This window comes from Pyrenophora tritici-repentis, chromosome 10 (assembly GCF_003171515.1).
Source record: "Pyrenophora tritici-repentis strain M4 chromosome 10, whole genome shotgun sequence".
Taxonomy (NCBI): domain Eukaryota; kingdom Fungi; phylum Ascomycota; class Dothideomycetes; order Pleosporales; family Pleosporaceae; genus Pyrenophora; species Pyrenophora tritici-repentis.
Window position 1 is genome coordinate 4119347 of NC_089399.1, and position 24570 is coordinate 4143916.

At 50.9% G+C, this 24570-nt stretch overlaps 8 protein-coding genes across 8 annotated transcripts; 3 read left to right on the forward strand and 5 right to left on the reverse strand.

Annotated features, from left to right (window-relative positions):
- Window positions 1-293: 293 nt before the first annotated feature.
- Window positions 294-1673, reverse strand: PtrM4_054150 (Dimer-Tnp-hAT domain containing protein; the record flags this gene model as incomplete). The annotated part of the gene is made up of 1 exon (XM_066105040.1): window positions 294-1673. One exon carries the CDS (start codon window positions 1671-1673, stop codon window positions 294-296), a length of 1380 nt encoding a protein of 459 aa, XP_065959604.1.
- Window positions 1674-1713: 40 nt separating this feature from the next.
- On the reverse strand, window positions 1714-2973 carry PtrM4_054160 (Atrophin-1 domain containing protein; the record flags this gene model as incomplete). The annotated part of the gene is made up of 1 exon (XM_066105041.1): window positions 1714-2973. One exon carries the CDS (start codon window positions 2971-2973, stop codon window positions 1714-1716), a length of 1260 nt encoding a protein of 419 aa, XP_065959605.1.
- Window positions 2974-4228: 1255 nt separating this feature from the next.
- PtrM4_054170 (uncharacterized protein) lies at window positions 4229-5569 on the forward strand (the record flags this gene model as incomplete). The annotated part of the gene is made up of 1 exon (XM_066105042.1): window positions 4229-5569. One exon carries the CDS (start codon window positions 4229-4231, stop codon window positions 5567-5569), a length of 1341 nt encoding a protein of 446 aa, XP_065959606.1.
- Window positions 5570-5625: 56 nt separating this feature from the next.
- On the reverse strand, window positions 5626-5937 carry PtrM4_054180 (uncharacterized protein; the record flags this gene model as incomplete). The annotated part of the gene is made up of 1 exon (XM_066105043.1): window positions 5626-5937. One exon carries the CDS (start codon window positions 5935-5937, stop codon window positions 5626-5628), a length of 312 nt encoding a protein of 103 aa, XP_065959607.1.
- A 1298-nt stretch (window positions 5938-7235) lies between these two features.
- Window positions 7236-14737, forward strand: PtrM4_054190 (DUF3638 multi-domain protein; the record flags this gene model as incomplete). The annotated part of the gene is made up of 4 exons (XM_066105044.1): window positions 7236-7582; window positions 7635-13477; window positions 13528-14405; window positions 14477-14737. 4 exons carry the CDS (start codon window positions 7236-7238, stop codon window positions 14735-14737), a joined length of 7329 nt encoding a protein of 2442 aa, XP_065959608.1.
- An 85-nt stretch (window positions 14738-14822) lies between these two features.
- On the forward strand, window positions 14823-17118 carry PtrM4_054200 (YL1 domain containing protein; the record flags this gene model as incomplete). The annotated part of the gene is made up of 2 exons (XM_066105045.1): window positions 14823-15393; window positions 15515-17118. The coding sequence occupies 2 exons, from the start codon at window positions 14823-14825 to the stop codon at window positions 17116-17118; spliced, it is 2175 nt and encodes a 724-aa protein (XP_065959609.1).
- Window positions 17119-18409: 1291 nt separating this feature from the next.
- On the reverse strand, window positions 18410-20716 carry PtrM4_054210 (uncharacterized protein; the record flags this gene model as incomplete). The annotated part of the gene is made up of 1 exon (XM_066105046.1): window positions 18410-20716. The coding sequence occupies one exon, from the start codon at window positions 20714-20716 to the stop codon at window positions 18410-18412; it is 2307 nt and encodes a 768-aa protein (XP_065959610.1).
- A 1085-nt stretch (window positions 20717-21801) lies between these two features.
- On the reverse strand, window positions 21802-22011 carry PtrM4_054220 (uncharacterized protein; the record flags this gene model as incomplete). The annotated part of the gene is made up of 1 exon (XM_066105047.1): window positions 21802-22011. The coding sequence occupies one exon, from the start codon at window positions 22009-22011 to the stop codon at window positions 21802-21804; it is 210 nt and encodes a 69-aa protein (XP_065959611.1).
- Window positions 22012-24570: the final 2559 nt, after the last annotated feature.

A 24570-nucleotide genomic window follows, 5' to 3' on the forward strand; every position in this document is an offset into this window, starting at 1 on the left:
TCATTTCAGATTGCTCTAAAGGCTGATGGTAATGATCCTTTCGAAAGGAGATACCGTAGCGGAGAGTTGCGACGACTGGACAGAAGGCCTTCCTGCCTAAGCAATTTACAATATGTCAGCCAACCAGAGAAGTCAACAAACAAAACAACCAACATTTGAGGCGTAGATGTTGATTGATTAGCTCATTTCTTAGGGTTACAGTTTGTTTGTTTGAGTTGATGAGACTGAAGAGCCAATTTTTGGTTGCTTGATTGATTGAATATTGATAGACTTAAGGTTCTGAAGGGACGTTTCTATGACAATTCTGCAGGCGGCTCTTCCCACGTTCCTATCGCAAACTCTTCCGTGAGCTCCTCATCAGTATGCTTTGCTGCTGTTGTCGTGCTTGGTGTTGTAAAACCTGCACGAGTCCACCGTTGCAAGCACACCAAAGCAGCCAGTAACTGCGCGCCAATTTTCCGCCTTTGTGGCTCAATTATATCGCCAGTTCCCGCAAAAACGCGCTCACAATCAGAGCTGGAGGCGGGTATAGTCAACACGTCGATCGCCAATCGTGAAAGATGTGGATACTTCGGCTTCAACGATAACCAGTACTGTACAGCTGTTGGACCCTCCTTGTGTTGATCAGACGTCCATATAGGCTCTTTTAACCAGCTATCGTACTCATCCTCCACCTCCATTGTATGCTCGCCGTCCTCATCTAGTATAGCGTCGATAGCGTCGTCAAAGCTGCTCATGGTAGGTTTTGGCGCAGGGGTTGGTGTTGTGGCAGCAGCGGCAGGCTTGTAGGCAGCCCAAACCCGCAGAAACTTCGCGTGCGCGGTGCTCAATTGTGTAGGTTTGTTGCGCCAGAAGCGCTTAGAGTATGTTTTATATCGTGGATATAGTGCCGTAGCTGCGTAGTAAATGGGACTTTGGAGGATCTTAGTAAAGTAATTGCTCGCTTTTCGCCTCGCGGCTCGCAGGTTGATCGGGATGTGATTTTCGGGCGCCTCAGATGGCTCGTGGTTGACCGATTCGTATGGCCGAAGGCGTGCATCCAGCTCAGTTATCACACTCTCAAATACTGGGATGACCTCGTAGAGTGCGCCAAAACGGCCACACTTGCCGCGGCCTTGGAGGCGATCTGTAGCAAACTTGAGCGGCTGCAGTATCGCCATGTACTCAGTAATCACCGCCCAGTCAGCCGCCGTAAGGCCGTCTGACCTCATCCACCGCGGCACATCAGGCAGCTTGTTTCCTCTAATAGCTGCCTGTTCGTCAGCCTGTTCAGTCTCGCGAATGTGGTACGTGGCGTATGCGTTGATAGCTTGTTGGAGCTGAACTCCGCGCTTAAAGCAGTCGTAATAGCTGTTCCAACGTGTAACACACGGCTTAATTGGCTCGCGAGTGCCGCCGCTGGCGCCTGTGGGCATGCTGTTAACTGCCTCGCGTTGGCAATCTTCAAAAATGCTCCACTGCTTCGGCGGGTTGATGTAGTTGATAATATCAAGATACACGCCAAGCGGTCCTTCTTTCCGCCACTCCTTCATGTAAAAATCCTCCATCTTTGTGTTCTCCAGGGCGTTGTTATACGCGTCAGCATCCCTCCCGAACATAATCGTTTGGCCAACAAGGTTAAGTATGTGGCAAGCGCAGCGGAGGCGGCGATCGGAGGCAGAAAAGTGGTACATCGCGGCGAGTTTGTTAACAGCGGTGTCGTTATTGTAAGCGTTATCGAGCACAAAGTAGCCGAGTTTGCTGCGATTGATGCTGAAGGATTGCAGGGATTTTGGTTACAGCGTCAGCTATCGCCTCACCAGTGTGGGCACCCACCAGCTGCGGCAGCGCGATGGGTAGGTCAACTATCGCGCCCTTACTGTTGGCGTAGTGAGCAACTACAGAAAAGAAGCCACGTTTGCCGCCTTTTGTCGTCCACCCATCGAAGCTTATATGTACCTTGCTCTCGGCTTCAGCCAACGCGCGCACCACCTGAGGTCGTAGCCAACTGTACAACCTCATCACGAACGCTGACACGCTGTTATGAGACCTCCATAACGCCGCCTCTGCCTCAGGATTAGCAAGCCTGATCATCTTGCGAAAAGCCGGCGTCTCAAACTCGCGGAGTGGTCTGTTGTTGTCGACCAGCCAGAGCGCAGCTGCTTGCCGAAATTCTTGTACGTCGAAGTTTCCTATAGTCTTGTACGCCTCTAGACTAAATTTGACACCGCTTAGAGCTGCCTGACGAAGTGATTGTTGTCCATGTTTGCGGAGAGGTTTGCTTAGGATTGGACCGTCTTTGCTGAGCCGATGACCAGGTTTATCAAGCTGGAGGTGCCCGTTGGCGGCAGTGGTTGACTTCGTTACTCGGTGTACACCATTAGGTAGCTTATGAATATGACAGTACTTGCACACAAAGTACAACTCATCTGGGTGGTGAGTACCCTCCTTCCAGACACGCCAGCCGTGTTGAAAAATCCAGCTTGCCTTGCCTCGTGGAGTGCTCAGCGGCGCGACAAACCCCTTTAATCGCGACCAATCGACGCCCTCAAAGTCGCGAAAATCGACGCTCACAGCGCTATCCTCCTCCACCGAAGCCTCAGTGGCAGCGCTAGAGAAAGCTAAAGGCTGTACAATAGAGTCCTCTGGCTTATCAAACATTAACTGCGACTCCCAGGCTGGCTCATCAGTGAGCCGAGAGGCTTGTGAGGCAGCCAAAATAGGCAGTGGTGATGCCCGCCGAGGGCGCTCCTCGGGTTGTTGTACAGGCTTACATGGCGGTTCAATAGCCCGTGTGGGCGGCTCGATAACTTCTGTAGGCGGCTCTGTAGGCGGATCCGGCGTACTTTCTGGCAGCTCTATCGGCTGGGTTGGCTGGCTGCCGTCACCCAACAGCGCCTTGAGCGTAGGTTTGCGCGTACGTTGTGCTCGCTTGAAGGGAGTATCAGCTTCTTCGGCAGCCTCGGGCTTGCGTTTTGCTGGTATAGAGGGCATGGATAAGGCTAAAAGTAAGCCGGAGCCGCGAGAAAGTAAGGTGTTGTTAAATGTTATAAGCCTGATGTCAGTAGCACTAGGAATGGAACATGTGTGAATCGTGTTGTGTATTGTGCTACAGGAATTGAGATCTATGTCTCTGCCAGCTAGCGTTGTGGGCGCTAAGCCTCGTACGTACTAGCCTGGAGTGAGTGAGAGATGGGATGGAACCTAGGTCATATAACTTTGTCAGATTTTTATGGATGGGATCAAGTGTATTGTCTGTCTCTGTCTACGGCTCTGTCTGTGGGAGGTGGCCTCGCCTCGGGCTTGGCAGTGCTAAGTCCCGGCGCTAGCCCTGGTTTGGGGGTCTCATGTCCTTCCCCAACCACCATCGGCTCGATCATGGAGCAAAACCTCGCCTCAATCTGACAAACTTACACGCGAGTAGGCTTAGTAAGCAAGATCCAACACTAAGAATTCGTCGTTGAGCAGCTATCCCAGAGGCCTCACCTAGGTATCCCCCTCCCTCGCTTACTATCAAACAACACCAATCCTATCAACATTTTGTTCTCAAGATTGGTTGATTGATTGACAGAAATACAGTGGCTAACTGTTGGTTAGTTGGTTGGCTCCGAATCAAACAAATCAAACAACAATATTGATGAGATATTGATTACTGACAACCTTGCCCCAGAGCTGCTTAAGGGCAGCCTCGTTCGTTTCAATCCACCCCTCTTGGTCAGCCCAGCTGTTCTTGCAATAGTGTTTTTATCGCGGATGGAGGCAGCAGGCGGCGTAGTATACTAGGGAATTGTCGAGCTTAAGGTAGTAGCTGTTGGCCTTGACCCAGGCGGCTTTGAGGTTGATCGCGAGGTGGGCCACCTCGCGATCAACCTCAAAGCCGCGGATTGTCCAAGCTCTGTCGCAATCACTAAGCAAGATCCATATAAGCTTTGACGGATGGACGACAAAAGGCGGCAAGCGTGGCTACCTTGGCATCATTGCTCACTTTGTTAACACTCACGGCAAGCTAGTTGATCTGCCTATTGCATTACCGCAGTTAATGGGGGCTCATAGCGGTGAGAGCCTCGCCGACGTTATATATAAAACTCTATTAGAGTTTGGCGTTGCTAGCACTAAAATTGGCTGGTTTATTACTGACAACGCGTCAAACAATGATACAGCTATACAGTCGCTTGCTCGTCGAGTTGGCTTTGACGCAGTTGAATGTCGCCTTCGCTGTGGTCCTCATACAATTAATCTTGTTGGCCAAATGCTCCTTTGGGGCAAAGACAACAAAGCGTACGACAACGCTCTATCTGCTGAGCTTGTTAACGAGGATAAGTTTATGGAGGAGTGGCGGCATGAGGGAACTCTTGGAGTGCTCCTTCAGATCATCGCTTATATCAAAACGCCGCAGCAAGTTGAGCTTTTCAATCGCTGTCAGCTTGAAGCTCACCGCGATCTACACCCAGACGCCATTGACGACGATTGCAAGCTCCGGGAGGTTGTTAAGCCAGTTGTTACCCGGTGGAATTCTTTTTATTCTGCTTTTGAGCGTGCTATTAGTCTACAGGCTGCAATCAACCTCTACGCCGCTCATCACATTACACACCTTCAGGACAGCGACGCGATAGCTCAAGCCCGAGGCAATAAGCTAGCTGATGCTCCTAACTGGATGAGGTCAAATGGACTCACCGCTGCCGATTGGGGTGTTGTTACTGAGTATCTAGCTGCTCTCAAACCGCTAAAGGCAGCTACAAAGCGATCAGAGGGCCGCGGCGCTTCTGGTGCCTATGGAGCAATTGCTGAAGTAATCCCTGTCTTTGAGTATCTTTTAAAGGAATACGAGGATCGTGTTGCTACGTACGAGGCGGTGGATTACAAAGCTCACAATGAGGCGCCAGAGGACCATTTGGAGATCAATTTGAGAGCTGCACGGACGAAGCTCTGCGAGTACTACAGCAAACTTGACGACTCGCCAGCATACTACGCAGCTACTATACTCCATCCGCGCTACAAGAAGCTTTGTGACGTCCTTTGGGCGGATAAGCCAGCGTGGCTTTATAGCAATAACCAGGCTTTTCTCCAACTATGGGCTCAATACAACACGCCGCGCGCAACGCCTACAACTACGATACCTACCGCCGCCCACCGCTCAAACGAGATCGATGACGTTATTAACAGCTATATTAATCCTGAGCATTTGCCTACAACTAACAGCGAGATGGACGAGTATCAACGATGGAAGCAGGGCGAGCCAATCGCCGCAGACGGTAGTCACGACGCCAATAACCCAGTAGAATACTGGGTAGCTTTGCGCGATCAATATCCGAACCTCAGCAGGCTTGCGATAGATGTATTGTCAATACCTGCTTCAAGCTGCGACTGCGAGCGCATGTTTAGTGAGCTTGGTGATCTATTAGAACCGCGGAGAAGGAAACTTGGGCCCCAGTTGCTGGCCGCCATGCTATGTATACGTCGCTGGCAACGGGCTGGATTTGGGGACGATGATTTTTGCAGAGGCAAGCTATCTGACGAGTATATTGACACGTATACCAACTACTTAATTGGGAAATTAGTAGCTAAAGATAACAAAAATACACCAAGCTGAACAAGCCGACCAAGCCAACCAAGCCTCCACTCTAAATAAGCCTACCAAGCCAAGCCTCAACACAAAAATGTTCTATCAAGCCAAGCCGGAGCTGTTGGCTTGTTCAGCTTGTTCATTGAGAAGTCTGCGAGGTGGTCCTCAGGCGCCTCATGGTGGGCATCGAAGTTGACGTGTTCGTATTGCCTGTAGCGACTTTCAAGCGCACCCAGGAGGTACTCGAAGACAGGTATAATCTCATATATTGCACCATACTTACCAGACTTGCCACGGCCCTCGAGCCGCTCAGTAGATACTTTGAGAGGTTTGAGTAAGTCGATATACTCGGTAATCACCGCCCAGTCAGCGGCACTAAGCCCAGTTGACCTCATCCAAGCTGGCGCGTGCGGTCGGTTGTTGTTCCGGCCAAGGGTGAGCCCGTCTGCTGAGGTTGTTGTCTTTATATGGTAATTGTTGAGAATACAGTCCGTAAGTGACTTGGTGGTATCAAGCGGAGGAGTAGTCACATGATTGGTGACACGTGCAGGTGGGTCCTAGCGGGGAGCTTGGACGCAGCTGCACGCAACACGGATCTACGAACGTGTGAATAGCTCCTTAGTCAATACAATACGAATCTGTACCACCACTACCGTTGTGCCTTAGAGAGCGCTCTATTAGGTAGTCATACTACTACTAATAGTGCCAGCTTCTCAATAGTAATTATTATTATTATTAACCTGTTTTATCAGTGAGCGCCCCACCTCAGTGAGCGCCCTCAAACTTCACAATATCACTCTTCACACATCTACCGCTTTCCATCGCCAATGCCACGCCCCTGATGCCAGCGATTGCGTTCCATCTCATTGACATCACGTGAACCTAGTGATAAGTGCATTACAGCTACATTGATGGCTGAGCAGGACTGCATTGACTTCAGCGCTGAGACAACGCTTTGAATCGTTGCCAATCGACCTGGACGGTGAGTGCGCACCCAGGGGCACAAACAGTGCTTCTCCACTGCACAGGGTAATTGGCACATGTCCGGCCATGTCGTTGGCCTGACCGCTGTTGTCGGTTATGGCAGGTAAAGGTCATCGAAAGTAAACGGAGGGAGACGCTACTTCTTTACCGTCCGCTCTCGTCTTCTACTGTCGCTCCACTCTTCTTCTCTCTTCTCCATCCTCTTCGTGTTCTATCTTACTCTTACTTCCAATCATCTCTCCATGCTGCCCACCTGTTTGTAGCGACACGGCAAGGTGCTCCTTTCTTCCCACATCATCTTTGACACCGGTCCATGATGCACCTTATCTCTGGGCTTAACAAGTCTAGCTCACACACGGCAGCGCTACATCGATGCGGCGCCTACAGCGAGAGCTTGACCACCGGTCTGGCCTGCGCCCGGGCACAATGTCGAAATGATGGTTCACTGGACGCCATGGCGACACGTGTTGTGTCGAGCCGGTCTGTTGGAGGCCCCGGAATGCCTGGCATGGCGAATCAATGTTATGCCGAGACCGCCTACGTTTGCCAACGCGCGTTTTCACTACGCCGCAAACTTCTGCCTGCCCGCAACAAAATCCGCACACACATCCACTTCCTCTCCCGTAATCGCACGCCGACGTATCCCATCTATATTTGATAGGAATCAATCGGCGTCAAGCGCGCGCCAGCGAAAGGGCCAGCGGCAGTTATGGCCGACCCTGGGCGTGACGCGCTTCTGCACCAACTTTATAACCACGTCGTACTTCCGCGCGATGTTCCAGGCCAAGAGGATCCTAATCTGCACCAGCTCGGCACCGAGCTCGCACGGCGCCTGTGCGATGCCGTCAAACAAATCATTCCACACGCACCTTTGGATGACCATGCGGGTCTACATGCAGTTCGGCTTGCCCTTTCGTCGTGCCTGACGCTCAACGTTGATGGAAGGATTGACAAGCATGCACTCGCGAGGGAGTTATGGCAGCTCGAAGGCAGACACGCTCTGATACTTCATGTGACGGAGCAGAATGCTGCATTGCTAATCCACCCACACTCAAGGTAAGTTTTCAAGGGTTGACTATTGCATGCGCTGCTAACGCAAAATGCACAGTGGCAACGATGGGCGCAAGTCAATAATCTTCGAGGCATTCGAGACTTCGGCAACTAGCGAAGAAGTTCTTGCATCCGATGGTGCACTGCAGTGGGATTTTCCCGGCCAGGCTATAGCGATACCCCACGAAACTTTTCTGGACGAGGACTTCCGACAAACTTTGGTGGCATTCCTGGAGCAGAGCAGCCTCGAGACCATCAAGCAGTTTGCGGCTGTCACCACCAAAGCTTCTGCATCCATCACAGAAGTGCGCGACACACCAAATCCTACACTCGTGACCGGGTGGCTCATGGCTATACTGGAAGCTAGCGGCGCGTACCACGACACGCTCGGTCTTCGCAAGCGTGTGCGCGATACCGTATCTTTCCACAAGGCATTCAAGCCTTGGCGCCGCTCGCCCTTCTACCTCGTCCTTCGAGTCGGTATACAACGTCATCTGTACAAGCTATTTGGCCCAGAGAAGGGTAGAGTCTACTTCAAGACAATCATGTGCATGTTTCTCTCAAACTTGCTGATTGACGGACTGCACGCCATCCCGAATGACGCTTCGTATCTTCTGAGCCAGAAGCTCGGTTCTCGTCTTGCGAAGCTCGAGCAGAGCTATGCCGCAGGTGCCAAACTAGCTAGAGTTACGCATCACCAGATCTTCTCCACCTTGGGACGTCTGTTCACGGACAAACTGCTCTTTGCTACAAAGAGCTTGAAATCACAGTGGGACTCCTACACCAAGCAGATACGGCGCATCATCCACCATATCCCACCAGCTGCACGCGCTAGCGACCTCGAATTGAAACTGTTGCACAGCGGACTAGTGCTGGATAGAGCGGTACAGTCATGCACTAAGTTTGTACAGAACAGAGTGCGCCCACAGCAAGAGATACTGCATCGGTACGAAAAGTCTGCTGGCTACAAGCCCATCACAATTGTCACCAGCCGCTACCTCTGCCTCTATGCTTACGAGGAGAAGGTCTCCGAGGCTACAAGCTTAGCACTGACGCAAGACGGTTCCTCCCTATGCTTCCAGCTGGCTGATACAATCCAAGCGTACGTTGCAGAAGTTGGGGCTCAGTACAACGGGTATCCGGAATTCAGAAGTCGTCAGCTTCTCACTCTGATGGAAATTTGGAAGGCTATGGACGAGGCCGCGACTCAATGCTATCCGCTCCTCGCCCAGTATCATCCAGGCTTCGATGCACGTGTTCTGGACGTTCTCGAGCTCTCAACGTTAGACGAACTTAGCCGCCTTCAGATTGTGCAATCGTACATAGCGAAACGCTGCAGTGGGTGGTGTGGTCAGGGATCAAAGACCATTTTCGACGCACCGAACGCAGACTCATATGCCGCACGAGCATACGATGAATGTGACGATATGTCCAAGCTACAAGAACTACGGCGCGCGATTGAGAAAGATGCGGAGGACCGACTCACAGCCAAGAAGGAGGAGTGGGAAAAGGCAAGTGCACGTCACGAGTCTATGCGGCGGACGCTGGCACTGCCAACCACCGTCTGCCCAGGCTTCAGAACTGAAATCGATGCTCGCACCGGAAAGCGACCCCACAAGGCACCGTGCGCTTTTCACAAGCTCAATTGGGAAATGAAACAGATGAAGATCAACACGCATGAACACCCACTTCCAGAATCAGAACCAGAACTCAAGGCCTTGGTCTTTGAGTTGCTCTGTCCATCAACGTTTGCAGCGTACCGGGACGCCACTTGGCTGATCATATCCACTCTGGCTCATCCACCAGTTACAGCTTTAGGAGATGGCGTGCCTCTGCTCCGCGCTCACAAGGGATTGTGTCGTTTCGCCAATAAGACGAGGAGCACAGTCACGTTAGGCTCGGTCGGGAAACCGTTCACAAAGACTCATTGGGAGACCTCGAAATTCCCGACACCATTTCAAGACATATGTTACCCCTTCGCTATGTCGTTGAGATACTATGACACCGAGGGTGGGACCTGGACATCTCGGGCAAGCGCCGCTTCATTTGCTCACCTCCTCCCTTTGAAGCTGCCTACTGGATCCCCGTACCTTTCTCTGCAAAACGACGGCGAGCATTGGCCCACATCAAATGTGACCCTCGCAACGCAGACACAATGTCCCCAAGATCTGACTCCTCACGAATTCACAGCTTGGCAGAGCCTGTTGCTTGGAACCTACTTGCGCTGGCCCTGTCTATTGAGGGAGATGGGCTCGACGAACTTGAATTTCTCGACAGCTTCCACATCGGTCGTCATCTCCAGGCTTTGTCTGCAAGCTGGACCCGCATCCACCGACGACATCCTGCGTGACACTCATTCGATCTTTCACGATGTTACCTTCTGCCTCAAGCTGCTCGAGCAAGTAGACAGCCGCTTGGAAACCATTCGGCGTAATTGGCGCGAGGCAATCCAGCTTGACATCCTGTTAAGCATCCTCCTCAAGGTCAATGCGATGAACTCTAGTACTCGCATCAGCCGGGTTGTATCAAAACTGCTCGGAAAAGCACGCGCCATAGCTGCAGGATGGTACAAGAACCAAAACCTTGGAAGCGACCAAGCTGAGTCTGGCCCCTCAATATTCGCCATCTGGGCAGCTGTGCTGTACAAGCGCACGGTCTACTCGCTGTTGGCGCCACACTGTGACATATCGTCTCAAATTCTGGCAGACTTCATTATAATGTCGATCGCCCTTCAGGAGTGTCTAGTGGGTGAGTTCAACTCATTGCCATACAATCTCAGGAACGCGATCCTGCGGGATCTCTACCTGGTTTGGAGCTCTCGCCACCAACTTCAAACCATTATCGTTTCCGATAGCCACGCAATGCTTGAGGCAGTGGAAGCAGTCTGGCCAGCTCCCGTCACGATTGCTCCCCGTACGTACATCGTGCCAGACACTTGGTGGCTTGTCATGACGTTAGCCATGGAGCAAGGCAGTCAACACCACGTGCACTACAATATCCTTCATGGCATGCTGCTGATCGATGGGCATCCAATGGGCATGTTACCACCCGAGTATCTGCATTCGCCGATCTTGCAAGAACTTCTTGGGTCTCAGAGCCCTAAATCCTTCCCGTCGGCGATGCCGGGAATGTCTTTGGTCATAAGCCGGCCGCTGGCGAACATTTACTGGCTACATCTAGGTTTCCGTGGCGAGCGACTGGTCATCCGTGCTGAACAGCGAGGAAAGCAGCAAAGCAAAGTATTCGAACTCATTGATAGATCACTGTTTAGCAACGATCTTCCTGCTGCGCTCGTCGAGAAGTGCTACCACTGGGTGGATCTCGCAGCCCAAACCATGGAGATCCGACAACAAGAACCGTTCAAGTCGAAGCTTTCGAACTGGCGTTTGGATCTCAAGACTAGGCGCGCAACACGCAACGCAACACGCAACGCAGGCTCCACCTTGGTTGATCCTCACTGTGCGCTCGCCCGGAGCATTGCTGAAAACTTTTCCTACTTCGAGTTTGCCAATATGATAACCGTGTATCAACCGCCAAACAGTAATATCAGGGTCGAGTTGCATCGTCTCGAACTACACTTTGTTGTCAATCGGAATGGGTCACTCCTCTGCCCTCAACTAGGGGCTATTGTTGCCGAAACTGCATACCAGGATGTCGGGACATGGCATGGTCTCCGAAGCAAATTGGTCATGCGATCCATAGGGAGTCCCACGCAGTTCAGTGTCCTTCTACCCATGGGTAGCCATGTCATCAAGCGGCACGGGCCTCATGTATCGATCGTGGTGAGGAACAAGGGCGAGTATCTGAAGTTCGAAGTCAACAACGTTCTTGGGCGGATCGAATGTCCTGCGGAGCCTCTTATGCTGTACTACAGGGCATTGTGGCATGCGTTGACAGCTCATCCCATACCAGACGTGCTCACTGGTCGCACTGGAGTCGAAGAAGCTCTTCAGTATCTGACTTCCGGAGCCTACCGCCCATGGACGCCGTTAAATCCCAGCGCGCGGGATCTGCTCTTGATGATCGCAAAGCTGTCGCCCCGTAGAGGCTACTACCCGCCGACAATGAAGAAGATGGAGTCTGTGACTTGGGATCCTGACACGACGGTGTACATGCAGGATGACAGGTACCGCCGAGCTGTCAACGACATTCTATTGAGGAACGCGCAACTTCAGAAGTTCTCACCGCCGTTCGAGTCTGTTGATCGAAGTCCAACCGGTGCCGGTCATGATCACCTGGAAAATCGAGCTCTATCACGGGTCCCTGGCAGCACATCCAAGCATGCCCAGGCTTACCTGCGAAGAGACGGTCGTCTTGTTGGAACCCAACGCGAACACGTTATCAGCTTGGCAAAGGTCCTTTTTGTCTCGACCCACGAAGCTGTACGCAATGTGCAGCTAGCGAGACTGTTCGAAAACACGTCGGTCATTGGTGGCTACGTGAAGCGATTCGACATGATTCAGATCACGGATATCCTGGAAGCAGATCAGGTGCTGCACTGGGGACCTCTGGTTATCACTGCCCTGAAATGCTCCAACAACAAGAAGTTTCACTTGACGTTTTTATTCTGCTTGTTGGCGTTCTCTCCCACTGCGAACATGCAGTTACTGCGAGGTGCGCTTTCATTCGCTCTTCTTCACGACCTGAGAGTATTGCGACTTCCGAAGAGCCCTTCATACAATCGTTTTGTATCTCACGAAATGCCCACCGTGGATCGCCTCATGGAATTAATGGAGGATGCAAAGCAGCCATACGTCGCGAATGTCAAGGCCAAACCAAGCAGGGTTTTGAATCTCGAGTTGCGGCACAACACGGATGCCACGGACGCATGCAGGACGCTTGCAACATCCATTGTTGCCCTATGGCCATCCAAAGACCTTGACCGTCTTCTCCTGACAACGGTCAACGATAGCTTGCTTGATCGTGAAGAAGCCTTGGCGCTCGTGCGGCCAGAGTGGAACAGGTTGGTTGACAACGACGATTTCTCTGATCACCTTGTCGAGCTCCAAACAGTTCTTTCATCGTACCCAGAGTTGAGTCAAGCCGAGCATCAGACTGAGTCTCGATTTGATGTTTCGCCATCCTCTCTGTATCCGTCAACCATGGGGGGCGGTGGGACTCTGCTCCTCAAGGATGTCTTGACGAAAGATATTTCCTTCATCTCGGCTAAGAGCAGAGAAGTCGACTACGTTGAGCCCTTCAAGAAGCCCAGGGTGTTTAACGTGATGCAGCTTCTTCCGGCCAACTCATATGTTTCGAAACCCGTTGGGGAACTCTCGCAACTCGTCGCACCATATGAGTCTTCAACTTCCATGGTCCACAGACGATATGGTGTTGAGCTGCAAGACAGTATCAAAGCGCTGGTGAAGCGTCTCAACCATCCAAATCCCCCCCAAGAGCCTTTCAATCCCACCAAGTTGGCCGAAAATTTGGTTACCGCGGATAGAACCTGGCGGATGATCATTGAGCAGATGCGTGGTGCATTGCGTCGACAGGACGCGCCAGCAAAGTGGCTCGATTTGGTCGGCCTGTGGCCGAGGGTGACGATTCGTACTCTGCTATCAGAGCTGCGTAGTACTTCAGGAGCACGTTTCGGCGTTGGTGTAAAGAAGACGCTCATCGACCTGGGGCTAGCCATCACGAGGTATCAGCGCTTGTTACGTATCCAGAGGGCTAGTTCGAACGGTCGCAGCCAGCAGCTGTCCGAGGAACGTGTCAACGCTGGTCACACGAATTGGAAGCCTGAGGACCATGTTGATTGGCTCATTCTGGAGATCGACAATGATATCATGCTTCGCCCAGAGCAGGTTGACGTGGCGCTCGCGACAATATCTCCTCAGTCTGGCGAGAACTCGGTGACGCAGCTGTTGATGGGCAAAGGCAAAACTTCTTGCATTCTTCGTAAGACTGCCTCTCAACCCCTCATTTGTGTGTGCTAACACTCTTTCCAGCAATGGTTGCACTCGAACTTGCGACCGATAATCTTTTCCGAATCATAGTACCCCGGCCGCTTTTGCTACAGTCGGCTCAGATTCTGCAAGCTAAGCTGGGCAGTCTTTTGGACCGCGAGGTATTGCACGTACCATTTTCACGCAGAACTCCCACAGATCAACAGCTGATGCACGCTTACGGTTGTCTGCACAACGAGGTTCAACTGCGGAATGGCATCGTACTAGCATTGCCAGAGCACATCCTGTCCTTCAAACTCAGCGGCATCCAGCGCCTGTGCGATGGCAAGGTCGATGAGTCCGCCGTCATGATCAAGATTCAGGACCGCTTCGATCGGCATGCCAGAGATGTACTCGACGAATGCGATGTCACCCTTGGCATCCGTACGCAGCTAATCTATCCGTCTGGGTCACAGCATACTGTTGACGGGCATCCCTTACGTTGGCAAACCATTCAAGCATTGCTAGACCTTGTCTTCTCTTATCTGGATGACCTAGTGAACAGGTTTCCCCACAGCATCGAGGTAGTCAGGAGGACAGGTGTTTCGCTGTTCTACTTCCTGCGTGATGACGTTGAGGTGTACCTGCTTGATCAAATGGTACAAAAGATCTGCAGAGGCCAGACATCGATTTTACCGCTGCGCCACCTTTCGCGGCGTGCGCAACAGGACATTCGCTCCTTCATCACCGAGCCCCTAGTCGATGCCGCAATCACTTCCAGGGTCATGGCAATGTTCGGGGAGAAGCAACATTTGGTGCACGTAGTCCTTCATTTGCGGGGCCTCCTAGTGTATGGCATCTTGCTTTCGACTTTGAAGAAGCGCTGGAATGTGCAATACGGCCTGCATCCAACACGGGATCCGATAGCAGTGCCTTACCAGGTACGTTTGCTCCGTACCATGAGCTTAATGCAGCTTGGCTATCCTCACAGCTCTCTACTAATTCGTATCAGGCCAAAGGTGTCCCGTCACCCACCTCGGAGTGGGGCCATCCGGATGTCGCCATCATACTCACCTGCCTGTCATTCTACTATGAAGGTCTCAGTATGGCGCAATTCAAGCGAGCATTCAACCAGCTTGCAAAGTCAAATGAACCCAGTATTGAGTATGGTATGTGGGTTGCGGAGGGTGTGCCTGAAGCGTTCAAGAACTACAACGGCATAAATGTAGAGGACAGCCAGCAGTTGAGCGAGCTGCATCAGCATGTCAAGTAAGTGTTTGATGATGGCCGGAAAGCTTCCGGATATCGTTCTTTTGCTAACCAATAGCAGGTACAAGGTGTGCCTGCTTGACTCCTTCATGAATAGCTTCGTGTTCCCACAGCACGCAAAGCAATTCAGCGACAAACTGTCGGCATCAGGCTCCGATCTGGTCCTTTATGATCCTATGCGCTGTGGTAACGCAGCCACGACGGGGTTCTCCGGCACCAACGACACGCGACATCAGCTGCCCATGGCGATCAAGCAGAATGACCTCCTGCAACTGGCGCACAGCAATGCTGAAGTTCTGAGCTATCTACTTGAAGATCGCAACAGGCGCTACGTGCGCATGGTGGACCCTGAATCCAAGCGTCGTCTCAGCGAAACTGATCTACTGCGCAAATTGTTGCAACCTGGCACTCTAGCGGAACCCCATTCACGCATTCGAATTCTCATCGACGCTGGTGCACAGATTCTCGAGCACAGCAATCTTGGTCTTGTTAAAGCATGGCTGGACATCGACACAGCCGCAAAGGCCGCGGTCTATTTCGACACCACTCACCGTGCTATGGTCGCCTATCGCAAAGGCATGAATGTACCGCTTGTCGCCACTCCCTTTGTGGAGAACTTGGAAGAATGTCTGGTGTATCTTGACGAGAGTCACTGTCGAGGTAAGTTCAATGCCACGTGCTGAAGCGTCTCACAGAAGTTTGCGGAGTTGGTGCTACAACCCGAAGTTCTGCAACTCGCTTCAGCATCAATTGACAATAATGACTGCTGACTATTGCCTAGGCACCGATCTCAAGCTTCCACCATACGCGAGGGCCGCTGTAACGCTAGGACCTCATCTGACCAAAGATGCACTCGCACAAGCAGCGATGAGAATGAGACTTCTCGGAAAGTCACAGTCCGTCACGTTCTTCGTTCCACCTGAAGTACATCAGAGCATTCTGGATGTCCGATCAGCTGCGAAGGCGCCTATTGAATCACTAGGATCGCCCGACGTCATTCGATGGCTTCTACAGCGGTCTTGCAATGCCATAGACCAGCTCGAGCCGCTGTACTACAACCAGAGCGTCGACTATCTGAAGCGTACACAAGCCAAGCTTGACTACCCAGACTTCCTTCAGACTCGATCGTCCCGAAAGGCGTTCCTCAAGGTCGTACGCGCGAAAGAGCAGGTCTCGTTGAAGGAGCTTTACGAACCAAAATCTGCGCAAGCCATCAATTTCGTCGACCCCGCTACGTTTGCCCCGCCCTTACGGCTATATGCTACCGAGATTCTGCAGCGTAGAAGAGACCTCCAGGACCGTGGCATGACCATTTGCTCTTCTAGCCTCGAGGAAGTAGAGCAAGAGCGTGAGGTGGAGTTCGAGCTCGAGTGCGTTCGCGAGGTGCAGCCGCCTGTTCGCTTCGAAGCTTTGCCGATCGATGAGCTGCATCGCGACATCAAGCAATTTGCCACTACTGGTAGACTATCAATGGCAAGCGGTGCGTTTGAACCTATGTTCTGTGCTCTACGGAAATCGGCACTTGGTTTCAAACATGGTACAACCACGGCTGCCAGTACTCCTGGTCGGCTACTTGTTTCTACACAGTTTACTAGGACTGTCGATGTCCCTGAGACAAACGATAACTTCCTTCGACCCTGCCACTGGCTGCTGTGGCATTGCCAAAAGGAGATCGGCATGTTAGTCAGCCCCGAGGAGGCAGACCGACTTATCCCGATCCTGCGCAACAAGCTTCTCGACGTCCCGACTTGTCATCTTATTGTGTATGCAGCCCCACTCACTCGACACATGCTACACTTCAACGACATCGACTATTATGCAATCCCATGTCTACCAACTACCTTCAAAGCGCCAACTTGGTTAAAGGTCGAGCTGGGCATCTTTGCAGGTCGTCTGTACTTCGAGTGGAATGAGTACGACATGATCATGTCTTATCTAGGCATGGAAGCTACTCGTGAAGACGCTGCCGAATTTGTGCCGAGTGATTGCAAGGAGACATTTACCGCGAAGCCTCTAGCTTTCCTGCATGACTGGCTCGCTGTACGTCGTAGTGGCCTCGACTTCGAACACACGCCTGTTGGATTCATCACGACCGGAAAGCCGCTCTCTACTGAGCATTCGTTCTTCGCCGCTCTCGAGGAGCAAGAGGATACCGAAACCGAGTTGCTACATACTACACAAGCCACAAGCAACCAGATTGACGGTGCGGATGAATCTGACGACGAAGACTATGACAAAGAGCATCTGTTCCAGCATAATGAGGACGATAATCACGACGACTTCCATGATGCGCAGGAGGCGTTCGACGTTGAAGGCAATACGTTCTTCGACGGTGAGGCATACGAGCCTGCCCAGGAGGGAGATGGTGATGAAAAGGAGGAGTAGACCCGGTATGCATGATAGCATGATTAGGCTTGACGAGATGGAGGATCTGATATGTAGCTGGTGGATGTGTTCAGGATAGAGCGGACCTGGATACAACAAGTTCGTCACCAATGCTACCCCATTATCTGAGGTATACATCACATGCTCTATCCCAGGGCCTTAAGTCGACTCAGCCCTAGCCTCAAACCCCGGAGCTTGCAAATCAGGGTGAGTCGACCATATATCGTCTGACCATAGCTGCGTAAGTGCTTCCAGTCGGGTTTCCGTAATCGATTTGCGGACTAGTAATTGCCTGGTATCGTCCCCGAGCCTCCACAAGCGCACGCAGAAACATATGCATCTCTTCAATAGCCTTCTATACGCATTTGTTGTAGATTTACGGCCAACGAGCTCAAAAGGCGCCTTGTAGGGGCGTTCGGAGTCCTGGCCACGGAGCCAACAGCGAATGGATACATCTGTATGCTCGGCGGTATCTTCACATTGATCGAATAATCGATCAAGAGCGGCAATTGTTAGGACTAATCTTCGCTCATCTTCTTTGACGCTGCATAGTTTTCTGTCCCCGCAGGTTTCAAGACAGAGGTTCCCTCTCGCAACGCATGGAGGCTGCGCAAGCTCTACAAGAAGCTTCCGGTTGGTACCAGCAAATGTAACGGTGTGAGGAGAGGAGGAGGACTGCGTTGCATTGTGTAGCTATGGAGGAACTGCAGCTATATAGGTGTGTGTGATGAGAAAGTGTGGTAGCGATAGCCGTACCCAACTCTCACCCAAGTCGGTCTTGGCAAGTCCCAAACCGTTACAGCAAATGTTTTAGTCCAACCCGTGCGCCGCATCCAGTTCGTGTTCAACGCCATATCGACGCTACAAGTATCGGTGGCCGCGACGCCTGCATCCCAACTTGTGATGCGTTCTCGCTCATCATGATGCAATTGCTCAAGTCGAATGAGCCGTGGAACAGAATGTTGAAGCAGACTGCTGTCGAATCGATCATTAGCTGTGACCGTGCGATTTGAGTCGACGATCCAGTAGCCGCATGCGCCGTTTCTATCCCAGCTCTGGAGGAACAAGCCATCCACCGCATGGTCGCGAAGCCAAGTCGTCGTTTTCCGTTTCATCCTATGCAACATTGATCAGTGTGTCCATCAACCAAGTAAACCAAAAATCGCCCCTCTTACTTGACTTGACTGACAAGAGTCCTTTACCTTGCTTGGTTGGTTGACGAGAAGCCCTTACTTTGCTTGGTTGGTTGACATTACTCGATAGAATTTCCCGATTTGATATCTATACTAATCTACAGGAGCATACCAGTTCGAAGAAGGTGCTTTTGACACTCAATTGCCGCTACAGTCCCCGAATCGAGCCGATTTCGTTCATCCGTGATGACCTTCTTCGTCTGAGAGAATATCCTCTCACACTCAGCACTCATTGCAGGACAACTAAACAGATCAAACGCCATCTTAGAGAGCACAGAATAGTCAGGTGCATGGCGAACCCACCACTCTAGAGGGTCTTCAACATCTCCATCAGCCTTATTAGTCCTAGATATAAATTGATCAAGGTCAGAGGTGACTCTTGCGCGCTTCTTTCCTCGCGTAGACGCCGTACTAGCGGCGACCCGCTGGCGACGCTTACGAGCTTGCTGGAGAAGATCAAGCGTCGTATCGCTATCAGTACTAACCTCATTATCCTCCTCTTGTGTTGCTTCTGCTATCTCTGCTTCCGCAGCTGCTTCCTCGTATTGTACGTACTCATCATGCACCACCCGCTTCGCCTCAGTGATCCATTTCTTCTCATGCTGCCATTCGATATCGAAATAGGTAAATTTATTCGCAAGATGGAGGGCGACAGCGCATCGGTAGGCTGGCGTAGCGTCCGTAAGGCCGTAGTATTCTTCAAGCTTGAGGCGGGCAGTATCAATAGCACAGGAATAGTATTCCGAAACCTGCTCGGGGTGATCGTCTGCGAACTTTCCGGCCTCCTGGAGCTTCTTAAAGAGAACGTCAAGTGACTCGAGTGTCTCATAGAGTGAGCCATGTGATCCTTCAAGGCCAGCTTTATTGGCCCGGCCTTCCATGCGTTTGGTCAGATCTTTAAACGGCTTCAAGATGTTGAAGAAGTGCTCCAAATCAGTCCAATCGCGCTGAGTAATAGCGTCCTGTGAGATATCGTATCCTTCACCACTATGATTATAGTGGAGAAAGAACAAATCAATTGCGTTACGGAGCTTAAGAGCTCTCTCGATCATGGCGTACACAGAGTTCCAGCGGACGCCACCGTCAGCCAGTACCCTAGTGTAAAGGTTTTCGATGCTGCCTCTATCGTACGCCTGCAAGATATACTCTCTCAGAAGCTCCCGCCGCTGATCACTCCGGTTAATCCACACACAGAAATTATGGAGCTTGCGGATAAAGCTCTGCTTCCTCCATATCTCAAACCGCTCGTCATCAGATGCGCCACAGAGCTCTTTCTCCAACTTGCTAACACCCGTCCCAAAGAGAAGAGCTTTGACGATAAGATTTAGTATATGGCCAACGCACCGAAGGCGACTCTGCTGTGTGATTGTGGGGTACTGCTTTGCTAGTTCTTCAATACAGGTATCGTTATTCCCAGCATTGTCCATCATGAAGAAGCCAATGATAGCGGATATATCGTACAAGTCGATAACCGTTGACAGCACTTTCGCAATGTTCTCTCCAGAATGGGGGCCTTTGAGAGGCGGGAGGTCAAGAAGAGCTGTTTGCAACTTATGCTTCTCGTCTAGGAAGTGAGCAACAACTGCCACATAGTTTGTTCCTTCCTCAGACGTCCAGGCATCAGTCGAGATATGGATCTTGCTTTTCGCAAGATGAAGCCTTTCCTTCAGCCAAGCACGTCTCCCAGTATCACCGTCCCACATCTCTTTTGTCCAGGTGCTAAGAGTTGATGGGCTCTTAGGTAGAATCCTATCAATATCCTCTAAGCAGCTAGCAAACATATTACGAGTGCGTTGATGTGTCGCTTGTCGAAAAGTAAAGTCAAGATCAATAACCCAGTCAATAAACTCGTTCTTGAACTGAGAGTCGTTAAAGATCAAGCGCCGGCCTCCAAGGTATGGTATAGAGCCCGTTGCCCTCTTAGCTATATCGAACGGGTTTAATGCCATTACTTTGTAACCAAATTCTTCAAGTTTGTGTTGATTCTTTAGGTAATACATGATACTAGTAGTACTCTCACTACTATACAGCGCAGAATCATGCTGGCCGCTAAGATGGCAGTATTTGCAGAGCCAGAACTTGTTCTCTCCATCGGTTGTGAGCTGCGCACCGTGTTTGTAGATTGGCGAGGGCTGGGTTTTAGAGTTAAGGGCCCGCTTATGAGGCTGACGATATCGAATCGACGGCAACACCTTCCTTTCATAGCGAATTTTGTCCCAGTCAATAGGGAAAGGGCATTGAGTAGATGTCGGCAGCTCTCTTTCGAAGGTGGCAGCAGTGTTGGTTGAAACGGAACTTGGGGTTTCTATGCTTTCTAGGGTATAGCTAAGGGATTCGGAGGGAGTCTTAGGTAGAGGGGAACCCGTGGATCCTCCACGAGGCTGAAAAAATGGGTGGGTAGGCATGTTTGGCCTAGAGTCTGGCGGTTTCGTACATTGAGGCTGCAGGCGTTAGAGTTTTCGACAGCAAATCTCAAGAGCGGCAATTTCCAGCCAATCAGAACATTCAGACTAATAGTTTTTCCTATCCCGATGCCCCAAAAAACTCTGGGTCGCCCACCTCCTCTACAAAAATGCCTAATGCCGTAAGGTCGTCAACCAACTTCGAGTTGACTCGAGTAATGCGAGAACCCTTACTTGTGGTTGCTCGGACAGACGTTTACTCGTGGTTGGTTGTTACGTAATCAACCAAAGTCAACCAACCAAGCCAAGTTACTTGGTTATTGGACACACTGACATTAATAGATGGCGACCTAGCAACTCAATGCTCGTAGTCCCGAAAGGGCAATGTTGGCACGCAGCACCGTGCTGTACAAGGAGATACGGGTGCGGAGCTGACCTGTCCGGTCGAACAAGCAGCTTTTTTGGTTCCAGGAAGCTGTAAGGACGCAAGAGGCGCCTTGTCTCATCGTGGGTTGATTTAAGGGCATTGTGCTTCTCCCTACGATGTTTCACAACAGAATCGACAGAGCCTTTCAGAGCAAATTTGAAAGAACGACAGATAATTGCAGGTTCTGGCTCGTTGAGGTAGAGGCCTAGTGTCTCCCAGATCTTTGCTGACATGACAGAAATGAGAGTTCTAGGTTGTCTTACACGTCTAGCGCAGTAAGGAACGATAGGAACAAGCAACGATGAATATGTAACGGTGAAAGAGAGTGGTTGCACGTGCTGCTAATTAGAGTAATAGCAAGTGCTTTGGCGGAAATGCAAGAGGTGAGGAAAACGGTGTCAGGGGCGTTGGGTTTGGGGTTGGGTGGCTTGAGCGCAAATTAGATTTCCCGATTAGGTTTAGTTTTGGAATCCAGGGGCATTCCAGAGCAGAATACCAGAGTAGAACTGTGCCACTATGGACTGTGCGTTCTGATACATGGCTGAGCGTGTTTGCGTAACAATACCGCCTTTTGCATGACGTGTCCACTAGACATGAGGATCTGAAGCGAACCTTCGCATAGCAGGACGCATTGATGAAGCAAATTCCAACCAAAGTGAGATCACGATCCGCACCAACTGACCTTCTTGCCAACTCCAGCTGCCCAGCGGCTGTAACACGGCTTGGGCCCGTCGACTGTATCGGAACACTGGGGAAAGCTCTTGCATGTTGCTCCATTGGCGAAAACATTCATACTGCCACACGGATGACGATGATAGAAGCATCCAGCCACCCAAACAGCCACGAGCCTAGATCGGGATGATGATACCATGCCCTTTATGTCGAACTACAAAAAGGCCGACCTTCCTGCAGTTGTAGCATGAAGGTATATATAGTGGATAGTCTGACACAGGGGCTTCTTCGGGATAAGTCCAATCATCTGCTGGCGCAGCGTTTTCTGGTATGAACGGCCGTCTGGGTGAAGATGCAACACATTCGTTCGGCTGGTGCTTTCTTGGTGATCCCGATATGTATTCTATCCATACGAGATCTGTGGCGTCTTGTCAGCAGCAGAAGAGCCTTCGGTTAACTATGCGCACCTTTCATAGATGTTCCGTCGGGTTCTGGATGCCAGAACCTCGTACCTTGTATAGCTGATGGTAGCTCCTGAATGTTCTGCAATTCTCTCAGTCCATCTTCTAGTATCTTAAGTTTTTCGTTACAAAGTGTCCTCTCTGTCGATGTTTCCTCGCTTTCTGACGCCAAGACAGCCACTGCTGTATCATCAATATCGATTACATTGGCTGGACAGAACAAGGATGGAAGCTCTTGAATAAGACGTGCTTCGACAGCGAGCACACTAAAATCGTCGATGATTTTCTTCATTGCCACCTGCGGTAGTTAGGCTCTGATACAGAAGGTATGTTAACAGTACTTCCCTTGTAGTAGGCTTCCATAAAATCCGTGGCAGTAGAGCTAGCGTAATTACTCATGTCTGCTTCAGTTTTTGATACTAGTGCATTGATTAACATGTTAACGTTGATAGGGATATTGAAAACGCCAACGGCGGTATAGTCTTCGCCAAGAATTCGTTCTAGAAACCTCTTGATCTCTCGTGCTTGCCGTTTACTTTGCGATTTTTGGACATTCTCGGTTAGGTAATGGTTGTACGTGATCGGATGGCCAGCATCGTGGGGTTTGAGAAGTTCGGTGACCTTGTTGCGGAGTTCTGCAGTCAACCTCTCTAACTGTCGGCATACACACGGTGTGTCGCCTAATAAGGCCCAATGTACCGCCTCGATCCTACTTCGGCCCAACTCGGACCCAACGCTATGTATACCTTCGTAGCCCCCACATTCGTAGAATCATCATACACCAGAATACCAATACACAAGATTACCTTAGCTACTGTTATTCACCGTACGATCGTACAAGGCCTTCCAACACTGTGCGAGACAAAATGAGAAGGTGGAGACTTCTCGATGCCGTTGAGTATGTGCTCAATAGTTATTGTAGTGGCACCATCATCTTCAGGCAACAATGCTGAACACATGCTCTGCACGACGCGGACCCCAGCAGCAGTGGCCATTTAGCGCCCGCCACGAAGCTCGTACAACATCAAACCCCCATACTCAGCGCCACATTATGCAACAATTCATAGGCAGCTCCAATGAAAGTGCGGATATCTATGATCATGCAAGGAATGACAAGCCACAAGACAAGATTAGGAGGGTCAATTTCTTATGACGACTTTTGGAATAGCAATGCAATTTCTTGGTACACAGGCGAGCCGATCGATAAGGCTACTCATGCCTTATCCTTACGAAGATCTTAACTCGACTTTGGTCAGCGACTGCATATAGTTCCTCCAATGCATGATTGGGTCAAGGGCTGCATGATCGTTGTAAATAGATGCTATAACTTGAATTATCTGAACGCGGCACAGAGCTCAACGTTATGTACTGTTCATGCGTTGCAAATGGTATTGATTCCGAGGTGGGGTCGACTTGGCGCACAACCCGCTTATTGTGCTTGCATCATCAACACCATTCGGGTACGACGCTATTGCAAACGGCGATCTACACTGAAAATTTTACAGCTTGGATAAGTTGATCAGGGTCAGACTAACTACACCTATGGTACAGTCGTTAGCGATTGTGGCTTCACCCGTACGCGCAGCTGCGCAACGGATTTGAGCAGCCCCACCTTCCTTATATAGCTTAGCACAAGAAGTTAGCAGCTGAATTATTGGTGTGACCGGCCAGTCCTCGATCCTTTGATGACTAGACTTTTGGAACGCTGCCGACAGGGGTGAAGCCACAATCGCTAGCGACTGTATAAATGTCGCCGTACACTCCCATGCACTTGCAGCTTCCGCTTTGCACACGCAACTCAGTTGTCATCTCGCACGGCACATCGATCCGCCTAGTATACGCTTGCTCAGAAAATGCTTAGACCCTATGAATATCTCACTTTGATTGGCCCGAGTAGAGGAGAAGATTAGCCCATGGCATTGCTGACTGGAGCTAGCACTGTTCAGGTAAGATCACCATTAACCGAGAGAGGCTTAGCATGGGATCAAAAGTTACGTGCTTATAGAAACCGGAAGCTGCAAGTGCATGAGAGTGTACACACATTGTCCCGTAGATTTTTGCTCCCGGAGATTGCGCTTCACGTTGATTGGCCTGCCGATCATCGTCTCTTGTTGAGTAACCGATGCTGATGCTGATGCTAATCATAAGCACGTTACCCATGCCAAGCTGCGCCAGGCTTCTGACGCTCATGCTGTCGCTGACAGCTATTGATGCGTATGGCAACTCACTGCTATTGGCTGTAAACCCTACCGAAGGCTCGATGGATATGTATGTGTACGCATCTAAGAGGTCTATAT